The sequence below is a fragment of the Lonchura striata genome, chromosome W (assembly GCF_050655825.1).
Source record: "Lonchura striata isolate lonStrDom1 chromosome W, ASM5065582v1, whole genome shotgun sequence".
Classification (NCBI taxonomy): domain Eukaryota; kingdom Metazoa; phylum Chordata; class Aves; order Passeriformes; family Estrildidae; genus Lonchura; species Lonchura striata.
Window position 1 is genome coordinate 25,507,333 of NC_140743.1, and position 12,822 is coordinate 25,520,154.

The following is a 12,822-nucleotide window of genomic DNA, read 5'->3' on the forward strand; positions in this document are numbered from 1 at the left end:
TGCATATGCAGGTATTTGAGTATTTTTTGTTTAAGGGGGTTTAAATTTTAAGAGCAAGCTTAAAGATTTGACACTGAATCTCTGAATTACAATTCATACTTGGAGAAAGTGAGACTTTTTTTTGCCCTGAGTTCTACTTTATTGCATCCTGTCAGATAATCAATATTTGAAAGAGAGGCTTTTTTATGGTACTGGATATAAAAAGTATTTCCACCTCACTAAGTGTGTAATTGTACTCTTATTCAAAAGGAGAAGGGAGGAGTGGGAAAATAATTTTTAAATCCCTTCACTATTCTCAGGAAACTGTCTATTGTTTTGGATCTCTGTCTATAGATTCTTGGTAATAATGTTCTCACTTAAACTGGGAAAAAACTTAGAATCTCAATCATCTCTCATTGAGAAATAAGTCTCAGCTTATTCTCACTATAGCCTTAAGTAGTCTTTTATATCTGTTTCTTCCCATTGCCCCAAAGAAACAAAATTACTCTGGAAGCATAGTTTATTTTTGCAAACACACTTTGCAATGTCAATAGCTTCTTCATTTAAAACTTATACAAGATTGTGTTTGTTGTTTTTGTTTTTTTTTTGTCTAGTATATGCTTCAAAGGACCCAGGACCAAGATGAAAATGTTGCATTGGAGGCTTGTGAGTTTTGGCTGACTTTGGCTGAACAGCCAATTTGTAAAGATGTATTATGTCGGCATCTTGCTAAGTAAGTATTAAGAATTAGAACTAGTTATTTTGAAATAGTCATCCTTAAACTTCAGTTAACTTTTTCCTGATTACTCTTTTGGAGACTGTATCTAGCTTGCTGTATGTTTGGGAGGAGCTTCCTCTAGCTGGTTCTTGTACATATTAAGAATGGCTGTATCACAGAGGTCACTGAAAAAACTTTTGAGGATTTCAGACTTGGTTCCTGAGGCAACCTAAACTGTGTCACTGGTGCTTTATCTCAAGCTTAACATCCTGTTAAGTATCAGATGGAGGCAAAGGTATACTAACATGTGCTTAACCTTAAACAAACATCTCCATGTGACATTAGCTATAATATCTGGTGTACCATGAACGTTTTCTTGACAACTGCTATTGTGAGCATTTCTGTGCAATGCTTCTGTGTGCATAGTCATGACAGGGGTTCCCCATCTTCATGAAGACATAACAAAATGACAAGATCATTTAGATTTAGGAATCAATTTCATATCAATTGCCAGGGCAATTTAAGCTTGAAAGCATGTATATATAATGTTTTTCATTCTTCTTCAGACTGACAGTAGTTTTTAAGCTTCAAAAACTGTTTTGTAAGTTTCAAAAATTATCATAAACCTTAAAATGTAGAGCCCTGATTGAATGGGAATTTAACACCCATGCTTGACATTTAAACATCTGCATGTCTTCAACAGTGCTAATAACTTATTTCCAGACTAAAGACTTTTTCAATAGGAAACAAATTCTTCAGTGTTCCCAGTAAATGAAGACCCAACTTTTGATATAAGCATGGAAGGTTTTTGAAAACACTAAAGCAGTTCTGTCTGTGATTCTGCTCTTCCAGTGAAAGTGTGGAGAGAAGAGATGCATTATTTCCAGCAAAAATTACCATTTTAGATGTAAAGCAATTTTTTAAAAAAGGGAGAGACTTTCCAAATTTCAGTTTTCATAAGCATTTAGAAAATAGAATTGAGATTAATGCAGCTGCTGTAGCAGTACAGGAATAGGAATTGAAAACAGAAGAACCAATGTTATGAGAAATCACTTTTGAATTTTAATTTTTTTTTTACTTAAATCCTACTCTTATAGCTTAAAATACAAAAGAATGATAGTACAGTCCTTGATTCTACCTACCTCCTTCCCAAGACACATATTAATACTAGTCACCTTCTCAGTATAAATTGCAAACCTCTTCTGTCCTACATTAACATTGACATTACAACAGCTTCATCCTTGGTTTCTGGGGTTTTTTTAAGAAGCTTTTAAATTTCTAGTAAAACAGATAAGAGTAACATTACATATCTCTTATCTTTCAATGTCATTTTTGTTGAAAGCAACTTGTTTGTTGGAGAGTTTTTTTGATTAGGTAGCTATATAAATTTCACAATACTTGATTATAACCTTAGGTCTTTTTTATATTAGATTAAGTGGGACAAGATCTTCTAGAAACCTGTTTAATATCTTGTTCCATTTTGCTCCTGTAGGTTTTTTATAAAATACATACCTCCTGCATACTTCATGAAGTATGCTGCAGAAATGCCAAGTAATGGGTGTTAATCTGAATACTTACTGTTCTTTCATTGAAAGTTCAGAAGGTAATTGTTGCAAACAAGTGGTTTCAGCTTCTCAGAGTCACCATCAAAGGTACTGGCAAAAAGCAAGTTTTAATATATATTTGTGAAAGTGTGACTTTACAGAGTTTGATGGCAAGGCTCACTCTATTACTACATAGAAGAAGCATACATAGGAAAATTGGATTAGAATCAATTTAGAATTATTTGCATGGAGACATGGAATGCAAAACAGAGTAAAGGTGCAAAGGATATGGATACAAAAGATAATGGTGCAGAAGACTTTAGCAGCACTTAATCATTGACTAATTTAACATTTAAAAAGTTATTCAGTAGGATTTATTACAGTTATAACAGTGACTTAATTATAGATTCACTATAAAAACATTCATACCATAATCAATTCACACACGCACAGGTAAACCCATGTCTACACCTATTTCTACATGTGTAAATGTACCTATCAAAACCTCCCCTCAGGTTCAGTGAAATACTCACGTCAATTTCCTTTGCGTTTCCCAACAGGCAAGGGTTGCACCTGGAGGAGCATGGAGATGGGGGGGAAATATCAGCCTAGGCCTCATCATCAGTGATGGTCCTTTGAGTATCACAAACTTGAGGGTTTGCGAGCTCTGACTCAGCCCACTGCAGTCCAAGAGAGCTCAAAGGGCCTCACTGACACAAGTTGGTAACTACTGGACTTTTTTCCTAGGAATTTCAGTAACAATAGTGCCGTTCCACAATGCTCCCATGACAAAAATCAATCTCTCTTGCTCCACAGAGCAGTGGTGTGGTTGCCTCTTGCCACTGTGCCTATACACATGTTAATGCCATGTTCAAGTTGTAATTTGAGAGAAATTTTTGTTTTGTTCATATTGCCATTGAGATGCATTACTATTATTGCTGGCCTGAATACCTTCAGAAACAATACTCATCTGCAGAATATAGAGAGACTGAGTCTGTTGCTGTTGCTTGGTCAGTCCATGGTGATTTCAGTATTCACTTGATTTGGCATGTAATGCATATATTTATTTTTACAGATTAACTTTTGTAGTGAATGTGTTTATATGGGAAATATTTGACTTTTTTTTCCCTAGTCCTTTTTTTTTTTGCCATATATCATTACCATTGGAGACCCATGGCCATAACCAGTTTAATAACTAAATAAAGTTCTAATAAAGACTAATGACGACTAATGTCAAGATCTCTGCAATGTCAGGGACTTGTCTTAAGGAGTGATACTTGAAGTAATCACAAAAGGATAGGAGGGCTTGATGTAGTTAGACTTCTATCCTTAAGAGTAGCGAGGTAGAGTTTTCAGCCACAGGTAAGTAAAGTGACAAATTATATACAGGAGAGCCAATGTAATAACTTGTTTATCAAGCATATTTGGAAGTGTGAATTCTTACTGAAAAGCTTTTGACTTAATTTCTGAAAGGTACTTCACAATAGATTTCATCATGTGGAAGAATATCCTATTTTTAAAGTGTAAAACTCAGTTGTGCCATCTGGCTGCATCTAGTTAGAAATTAACACTTTTTCAGATTACAAAGTATTAATGAACCTCATGAAATGGAGTATGGTTAAGGTGCTGACTTGTTATCAGGATGAGTTTTTATCTGTTTTTTTTTATTTTGTTTTATTTTGTTGTTGTTGTTGGGGGGGGGGGTTACAGCCAAAATTATGGACCAGCTAACTGAAAACCAGCTTGCTTTATTTATGTGTTATTTTGACATAGAATCATGGAATCTCTTAAGTTGGAAGGGACCCATAAGAATCATCAAGTCCAACTCCCTGCTACTTGCAGGACTATCTAACACTAAATCATATGACTAAGAGTGTTGTCCAGATGCTCCTTGAACATTTGTCAGGCTTGGTGCCATGACCACTTCTCTAGGGAGCCTGTTCCAGTGACTTGACTTTTTCCTAATGTCCTGTCTGAACTTGCCCTGATGTGGCTTCATTCCATACCCTCAAGTCCTGTCACTGGTCACTAGGCAGAGGAGATCAGCACCTCCCCCTCCACTGGCCTCCTTGAGGAAGTTGTAGATTGCAATGAGGTCACCCCTCAGCCTTCTCTTCTCCAGGCTGAACAGAGCAAGTGACCTCAGCCAGTCTTCATAAGTCTTGCCCTTGAGACCCCTCACCATCTTCTTTGGAGACTCTCTAATAGCTTTATATCTTTCTTATATTGTGATGCCCAAAACTGCACACAGCACTTGAGGTGAGACTGCACCAGTGCAGAGCAGAGTGGAACAATCCCCTCCCTTGCCCAGCTGGTGATTCTGTGCCTGATGCACCTCAGGATACAGTTGGCCCTCCTGACTGCCAGGGTACTGCTGACTCACATTCAACTACCCATTGACCAGAACCCCCAGGTCCCTTTCTGTAGTACTGCTCTCCAGCCTCTTGTTCTCCTGTTTGTCTGTACATCCAGGGTTGCCCCATCCCAGGTGCAGAATCCAACACTTTTCTTTTTGAAACTCCATATTGTTGGTGATTGCCCAGTCCTCTTATTTGTCTGTCTCTGCAAGGTGCTTCTGCCTCCAGGGAGTCCACAGCTCCTCCTACTCTAGTATCATCAGCAAACTTACTAAATGTACATTTGATTCCTGCTTCCAGATAATTTATAAAAAAATTAAAGAGTACTGGCCCTAAAATTGAACCCTGGAGAATCTAGGGATAACCAGTTGCCAGTCTGATGTGACCCCATTTACTATAACCCTTTGAGACTGACCTGTCAGCCAGTTGTTCACTCAGTCTATTATAAACCTTTCTAGCTGTGTGCTGGACATTTTGTGCAGAAGGATACTGTGAGAAACAGTATTAAAGCTTTGCTAAAATCCAAAAATCCTCACATCTACTAGTGTCCCTTTGTCAGCTAGATGGGTGACCTTGTAAAAGGAAAGTAAGTTGATTAAGCAGGACTTCCCTCTCGTGAACCCGTGCTGGCTGTGACCAATGATTGCATTGTCTCTCAAGTGTTTTTCAATAAGTCCCAGAATAAATGTCCCCATAATTTTACCAGGTGCTGAAGTGCGACTGACAGGCCTGTAGTTACCAGGGTCTTCCTTCTTGACATGTATCAATATTTCTTTGTAGACTGATACCTGTGCTGGTAAATGGTATGAAATATTCAGAGATTGATATTATTCTGTTAAAGGTAAGCATTCATTTCTTTTATACTCAGTAAGAATATCTGGTTAGCTTCTGACTTGTAAATCAGAATGGTTGAGCTGATACATCAGATCTGATCTGCCATCTGTTCAATGGAGATTTAGCTTTCTGAGGCAAGGTGTGCTGTTCCAAAAACTGAATGTGACTGCTGCCATATTTGTTGGAAAATAATTGTGGGTTTTCCTGCTTTGCTCCTCTCCCCTTCCACCCAATTTTGGCAGAGATGGGATACTTTTACCCATGAATTACTGCAGCAAAGCAGCCTATAAAGAAATTATCAGAATTAATTTTAATGCCCTTCTAGCTTGAACTATGCAGCTTTTTCCATCACAACATTTTAGAATGTGTCTGTGTACTAGAATTTCTCTATCTCTTCTTCTTTCTAATTCCATCCCATCAAGAGTAATTTCTTAATAAGAAGAGTACTTTGTGCTTTTCTGTGAGATTACCTTCGTTGCTTCTGTTTTCTCCAAATTTTTCTGGTAAATACTGTATCACAATGCAGGAACAATGGCATTTTTAGTTAGCTAGGCAGCACAAGTGGGATGTGAATTTTTCACATGTTTATAAAATATTGAACTAAAATTTGCACTAAATTCTCAACTTCCTTGAGCAATATAGTTGCACTGGTTTATCTGATAAAACATTTTTTGACAGGGAGATGTTGAAGAAGATGAAGCTATTCCAGATAGTGAGCAGGACATAAGACCTCGTTTTCATCGTTCACGGACAGTAGCTCAGCCACATGAAGATCATATTGAAGATGATGATGATGATGACGACAATGATCTTGATGATGATGATACTATTTCTGACTGGAATTTAAGTATGTCAAAGTAATGTGTAAAATGTTTTGAAATATAGCTACTTGCATAATACAAGAACCACAGTAAACAGAGGAGTTTTTGTATAGGAATACTGAGGCTTTGCTTTTGAATAGAAAATGAACTATCTGCTGATATAATTGGTGTTTTGGGCAGAGGGGGGAGTCTTTCAGGTGATGTTTTGGCTATATAACTATGGAAAAATCTAACCACCTCTAAACTTATTTTGAATATGGCCAATAGAGCTGCAAACATCTACTAGATGCAATTCAACAGAAGCTTTGGATTTTGAATTTTAATTCTACAAGGTAATAAAAAATATGTATTACTGTTTACTTTAGTAAAAATCTTTGTGGTGAGTTGACCTTGGCTATATGCCAGGTGCCCACTAAGCCACTCTATCACTCCCTTTCCCATCTGGACAGGGGAGAGAAAATAAGATGGAAAACAACTAGTAGGTTGAGCTAAGGCAGTTTACTAAAGCAAAAGTGAAAGTTAATGTGCACACAAAGAAAGAGGAACACAAAATTGGTTTATTTTCTTCTTCCCATCAGTGAGCGATGTTCAGCACCTTCCCAGAAGCAGGGCTTCAGCACTCGTAGGGGTTGCTCCAGAAGGCAAACATTATAAATAATGAATGCCATCCCTTTCCTCCTCCCTCCCTTAGCTTTTATATCTGAGCTGACATCATATGGTATGGAATATCCCTTTGGTCAGTTTGTGTCAGCTGGCCTGGCTATGTCCCCTCCCAGGATCTTGCCCATCCCTACCCTACTGATGGGGGGTGGAATGTTGAAACAATGTTGATGCTATGCCAGCATTGCTCAGCAGTAACCAAAACACTGGTATGTAAACAACACTTTACAAGCTCCAAATGCAAAGCACAGCGCTGTGAGGGCTACTATGGGGAAATGAACTCCAGCTCAGCCAGATCCAATACAATCTTACACATTGTTCTTAACTTAAAAATGCTTTCTTTTAGTTCAGTCTTCCGTCTATGCGTTCGATTTTTTTCTTCCTCTTACATGCTACTACTAACCACTATTACCAGTAGTTCAGATGTAGTACAGATGAATGTGCCTTGAAGCTAATGGATCAAACAATTTTGAGACATATGTAAATTTTAAAATACTGCTAATATTGTTATTATTATTATTATTATTATTATTATTATTATTATTATTATTATTATTATTTAGAAGACAAAAAGCACAAATATATTTACCTTTGTAAAGTATCTTTTTATAGTTTTAAATTCATAATGCTATTCCTGTAGTCACTGTGTGTAGAGATTGCAGAATTAAATCAATATTTCCTGGAAAACATAACTGAAATGACAGAGAGTGCTCTGTGGTCCACAGTTTTGGTTAAGAAGATGAGGAAGATAAGCTCTCTAGGAAAGAGAGAGAGGAGAACAGTTAAAAAATCTGTTTTGATGTATGTTATCTGTACTTGACAGAATTTGGATTATCTGAATTTCAGAATTGAATGCCCTATTTTTTATCCACTGTTCCATATTTGACTTCCAATTTGAACAGAGAGGAAATGTCAGCACAGCCTGACACAGCAGCATTGGTTACTAATGAGACCTGATAACTAAATATGGGAGTCCACATTTTTTTCCTCTAGTAGAAAGCTGAAACAGTCTAAACTGAAGCAGCAGGTGCTGGTCTTGGGGAGTCTGTGGTGTTTATTATTGTTTTTTAGTGGAGATCTGCTCTGAGTTAAGGGCTCATGTTTGGTTTTATTCAAACCTGTTGGATATCATCTAGAAGCAGAGTAGAAAAAATTTTGTATTTATTATCTATTCCAGTAGTTGCTACCTCCCAAGTGAAAAACTGTCTGTGTCTTGCTTGGGCCCACTACCAGTTTAGATCCAGTTTAGGAATTTTGCATGTTACATTTGCTATGTATATTTTGCCTGATTACCTGTTTTGTTTATACTTTTGTTTCACTTGAATCAAGGAACTGAGATCATAATAAACTGGAAAAAAAATACAGTATAAATTCTGTAATACGAGCATTCTTTATAAATCCATCTTAGCATTATTTTTCTAGACATGTCAGCCCCACAGCAAAAAAAACAGAGAAATGATTTTTGAATTGTGTTTTGAAGCTCTTGTTTTATGAGCTTCTGTGTGCTAAAATATGAGTTTAAAAACTTTCAAACAAATTTCAAAGTAGTGTTCTTTGTATAGATGCATCACAGAATTAGGAGTTAGAACAAAAGTCAGTAAATTTCAGTCTCTAGAGATTGATGATTTTTACTTTTTTTTTGCTTTGAGACATAGGTCATGTTCAAACATTTTCTTTTTAATCACTTGCTAGTATTTTTTGGCTATTTCTCCTTAATTTCTTTGGTATGTTGCATTCATGTCACAGACCTTCCCTCTTTTGTTGTGTTACACCATCCTGAAATTATGTAGTGTATATAATGTTGCAATATAATGGTGTGGTTCCTGTCTATTGGTGATGGAGAGAGGCAGGGAGACTGAGTGATGGTGGTCAGAATCTGAATTTATTGTGGACTACATATGCTTATATACTATTCTAGGAAGGCTAGTAATTTTTTACTACAATGATTGGGTTAATCATCACATAAACAAACTTATACATTTTGCAACATCTCTTGTTTGTAGAACTCAATTCAATCTTCTTACTCTGTTTGTTCTTGCCAATGCATCTTGATTATCAAAATCTCTTATGCTAATCAGGTCCAAAGTATATCACCTGTCATTGAGTGTTTTAATATCCCTAGTGTATAAGTCCTTTTAGTGGCTATAAAAATGTTGCAAAAATGGCTCTCTAAAAGCTTTGGCTTTGTACCAGAGCACAATGGATCCCTGTGTATTGTAATGAAATTAAAGTATCTTTCCTCCTGATACCTTGGTGATGCCTAAAGAGGCTGACCTAGAACAGAGGCTAGGCAGAGTTAAAGAATAAAGTAGGTATTTATTAAAAGGCCTTAATGGATACACCTTGGCAGTACAAGAGCCTGGCCAGGGCTACACCCAAGATGGACCCGAGATGGTCACAAGAGGGGATGACCAGTCACTAGCTTTCACACTTTTATAAATTTTGGTTCATTTATTATTGGGTTAATTGTCCAATTACAGCTTCAGGTTATGAAGTCACATCCTCCTGCTTTGCTCTCTTCAATTCATCATTGGTTTATGCTTTTTGCGCCTGAAGCTGCAACAGTGTCCTTGGTTTTCATGCTGGAAAAGGATTGTTTTGTTTAACTAAACTATTAATAGAACTTGCTAACATTTAATATGAAGTTCAGAGTTATACACTAAGGCAGTACAGAATCTGAAAAATATGAAAGACAAAACTTAAGGCATCACTGGCAGCTCAAAGTTAAAATGAGGATCATACTGTTTAACTACAACTGTTTGTATAATAAGAAGATTTACACTGTCAATTTCCCTCAGGGAAATGTTCTGCTGCTGCTCTAGATGTCCTGGCTAATGTATTTCGTGATGAACTTCTGCCACACATCTTGCCCCTTTTGAAGGAATTGCTTTTCCATCCTGAATGGGTAGTTAAAGAATCTGGTATCCTTGTTCTTGGAGCAATTGCTGAAGGTAAGGCAACAGTGCATATCAGGTTACTGAATTTTTATTGGTTCTAAAGCAGTTCTGGGATTCCTTCTAGATGAATTTACTTGTGCAAGCAAGTATACATCCTTAGATGTTTGTTTGTTGGTTTTTTTTTTGGTTTTTTTTTTTTTTTTAGTGATTCATCTCTACATCTACTGGTTGATGACTGCAGTTACTTGTTTAATTTTTCATTTTCAAATCTGTGCATTTTTTGGAGGCTTCAATAACTTAGATAATTTCTTTTATTCCTCCCCTTCTTAACTCTGTAACATATACTTTTTGGTCTCTCATGAAATACTACCTTGATTTGATACAACAGGAAAATTTACATTTCATTCAGTGTTTTCAGAAATGGAGAATACAAGTCCCATGACTTCAGTGCCCTGAGCTGCTTTTTGGGGATGGCTGTCTGATTTAAATGTGTTAACTTACATTTAATTGTATTTACTTACACTCTTGGCTTTTTGCCTGTATTTCCATAATCTCTGTCCATTTTGGAAATTGAAGGAATATGTTTGAGTCCATGCCTGGATTATCTATCTTTTCCAACAGTGCCTAGTGAACATATATTTTCTTTGTTGCTAGAAAGCATTTTTGTTGGTTTTGATTTCAAGTCAAGCAAGGTAAAAGTACTTCTTGCAAATCTCAGTGTATTACTGCCCTTGCTAACTCAAAGTGTGCAGCTTTTATTGTTGGTCAGTATTTGTGTTATATTGGGAAAAAACAAGAAGAAAATTAAATTTTTTAAGAAATCTTTTTTAATGATATGATGATTAGTTATCAAGGCCTAATCTTTCTCTGCTTGTTGTCTTGGTCACTCTGAGTAGACTGGCATAAGACTTCCAAGCTTTGTAAAACAATTTTATTTGGATGCTCTTGCTATACTCCCTTTAATTAAGCAGAATTTATGGAGATTGGGGAAGCATTAAAGTAGAAATGTAGTTGGAATGAATGTAAATTCTATTGAGGATTTTAATTACTGTTTATGATGTAGTTTCATTTTAGGACTTAAATTAGGTAGACTTGCTTTGTATATTGGTAAAATGTATTACTACATGATAGAGGAAGAAGATATATCCCTTCTAGGAAATAACAAAAAGCTCTATTATGTTTTCTAATTCTCATACTGTAATAGCTATATTTTTCCTTCTAGGCTGCATGCAGGGTATGATTCCATATCTTCCTGAGCTGATCCCTCACCTTATTCAGTGCCTCTCTAATAAAAAGGCTCTTGTGCGCTCCATCACTTGCTGGACTCTTAGTCGCTATGCACACTGGGTAGTTAGTCAACCCCCAGACACATACTTGAAGCCATTAATGACCGAGTTGCTAAAGCGCATTCTAGATAGCAACAAGAGAGTACAAGAAGCTGCCTGCAGGTGAGCCAAAGCTTAAAAAAAAAGAACTATCTATTACACTGCTTTTTCATGGGAAAATATTTTAATGCCTTAGTTGATTATTCTATAACTCCGTTTCTAGCTCCTAATGTTTTTTTTTTTCCTTTTAAATTGGGGTGGGTTCAGCTTCTTCTGAAATCATCACAACTGAGTTGTGGTAAAACAAAATCAGATAATTTGTCTTTCTCTTGTCCAGTTTGTTTTTAGAATATATGAAAAGCAAACTAAACTGTAAAAAATTGCTGTAAAAGAAATTATTTGTATGTCACACCCGTTTATTTTCAATATTTGAAATTTCATTGACCAGGAATCTGGCTTTTATGGGCCTATGAGCAAGGTCAATATGGGAAAACTATCCTATAATTGCATTAGCAATGTTTATATTTAGCTCAGGATTACCAAAAAGTCTGGGTTACAACTATTTCAAGGGATATTCCCTTTCTCTTGAAAGGAGATCCTTGGTGGTAAGATTCCCTTCTGTCCCTTGTCTGCCGATATTAAAAAAAAGAAAGAAAGAATGGACACACCATTAATGGAATGGGTATACCACTTGTGCAGGAAGCTCAGCAAATAAAGCTTTTACATGTCAGTTTGTGTAGGGCAGGAGTACACAGCAGACTGCCAGGAAAGTTTCTTCATAAAGCAGGATTTGATCTGTAACTTATGCATAAATGGTATTTACCAGAATATTTTTAAATTTTGCTCATCACAGTTTAAGAGCAGAATCTTTGTGTTCAATCAAAATAGATTGAGTTTGTCTCAATAATACCATTGTGAAAACATACCTTGGATGAATTTAAAGACTAAATACAGTTCTATGTTTAAACAGGAATGGGTAGTGTAGGGCATTTTGGGGTGGTCTTGTTTTGTTTTTTACAAGATATTGACTGACCTATTTGGGGTGGGTTTTTTTGTCATTCAGTGCCTTTGCTACTCTAGAAGAGGAGGCTTGTACAGAGCTTGTTCCTTATCTTGCATATATACTTGATACTTTGGTCTTCGCATTTAGTAAATACCAGCATAAAAACCTGCTCATTCTTTATGATGCTATAGGAACTCTAGCAGATTCTGTAGGACATCATCTAAATAAACCTGTGAGTATACCTTATGTTCTATAGAAACACTCATCATATATTGAAAAACTGGTTGAGTGGCTTTTGTAGTGTGCTTTATATGTTTTTAAACAAAAAATCTGGATTCAGTAATAATAAATATTTACATGTAATATATATAGATTGTATGTAACTTTCACACTACACAAATATTCCCCATTTTGAATAAATAATCGTGTTTGGTGGCTTGCAAAATGTACTTTTTATTTTTGTGACTTTTTTTCTTGCTCTCAGAATTTTTCAGCTCAGAGGAGATATATAAATATATATAGATATGAAATGGGATTTTAAAGAAATTTGTAGAATTTGTGTGCTAATTTCTAATTACTTTTTTGTTGTTTGTAACCACTTTCAGTATAGCTAAACTGCTCTGAGTGTCTTTCCAATGCATCAAAGCATATCATCATTAGAGATTGCTTTATCCAAGAGCAGGA

The 12,822-nt window shown here is 36.0% G+C and overlaps 1 protein-coding gene across 3 annotated transcripts in view; it reads left to right on the top strand.

Annotated features, from left to right (window-relative positions):
- LOC146763151 (transportin-1-like) overlaps positions 1-12,822 on the top strand; it is a 147,944-nt gene that overhangs the window by 103,640 nt on the left and 31,482 nt on the right. For all 3 annotated transcript variants that reach the window (XM_085571320.1, XM_085571319.1, XM_085571321.1), the window contains 6 exons: positions 594-712; positions 5,379-5,439; positions 6,111-6,279; positions 9,712-9,864; positions 11,033-11,258; positions 12,199-12,370. In XM_085571320.1, coding sequence (XP_085427446.1) covers positions 594-712; positions 5,379-5,439; positions 6,111-6,279; positions 9,712-9,864; positions 11,033-11,258; positions 12,199-12,370 — 900 coding nt within the window. The remainder of the gene's footprint in view (positions 1-593; positions 713-5,378; positions 5,440-6,110; positions 6,280-9,711; positions 9,865-11,032; positions 11,259-12,198; positions 12,371-12,822) is intronic.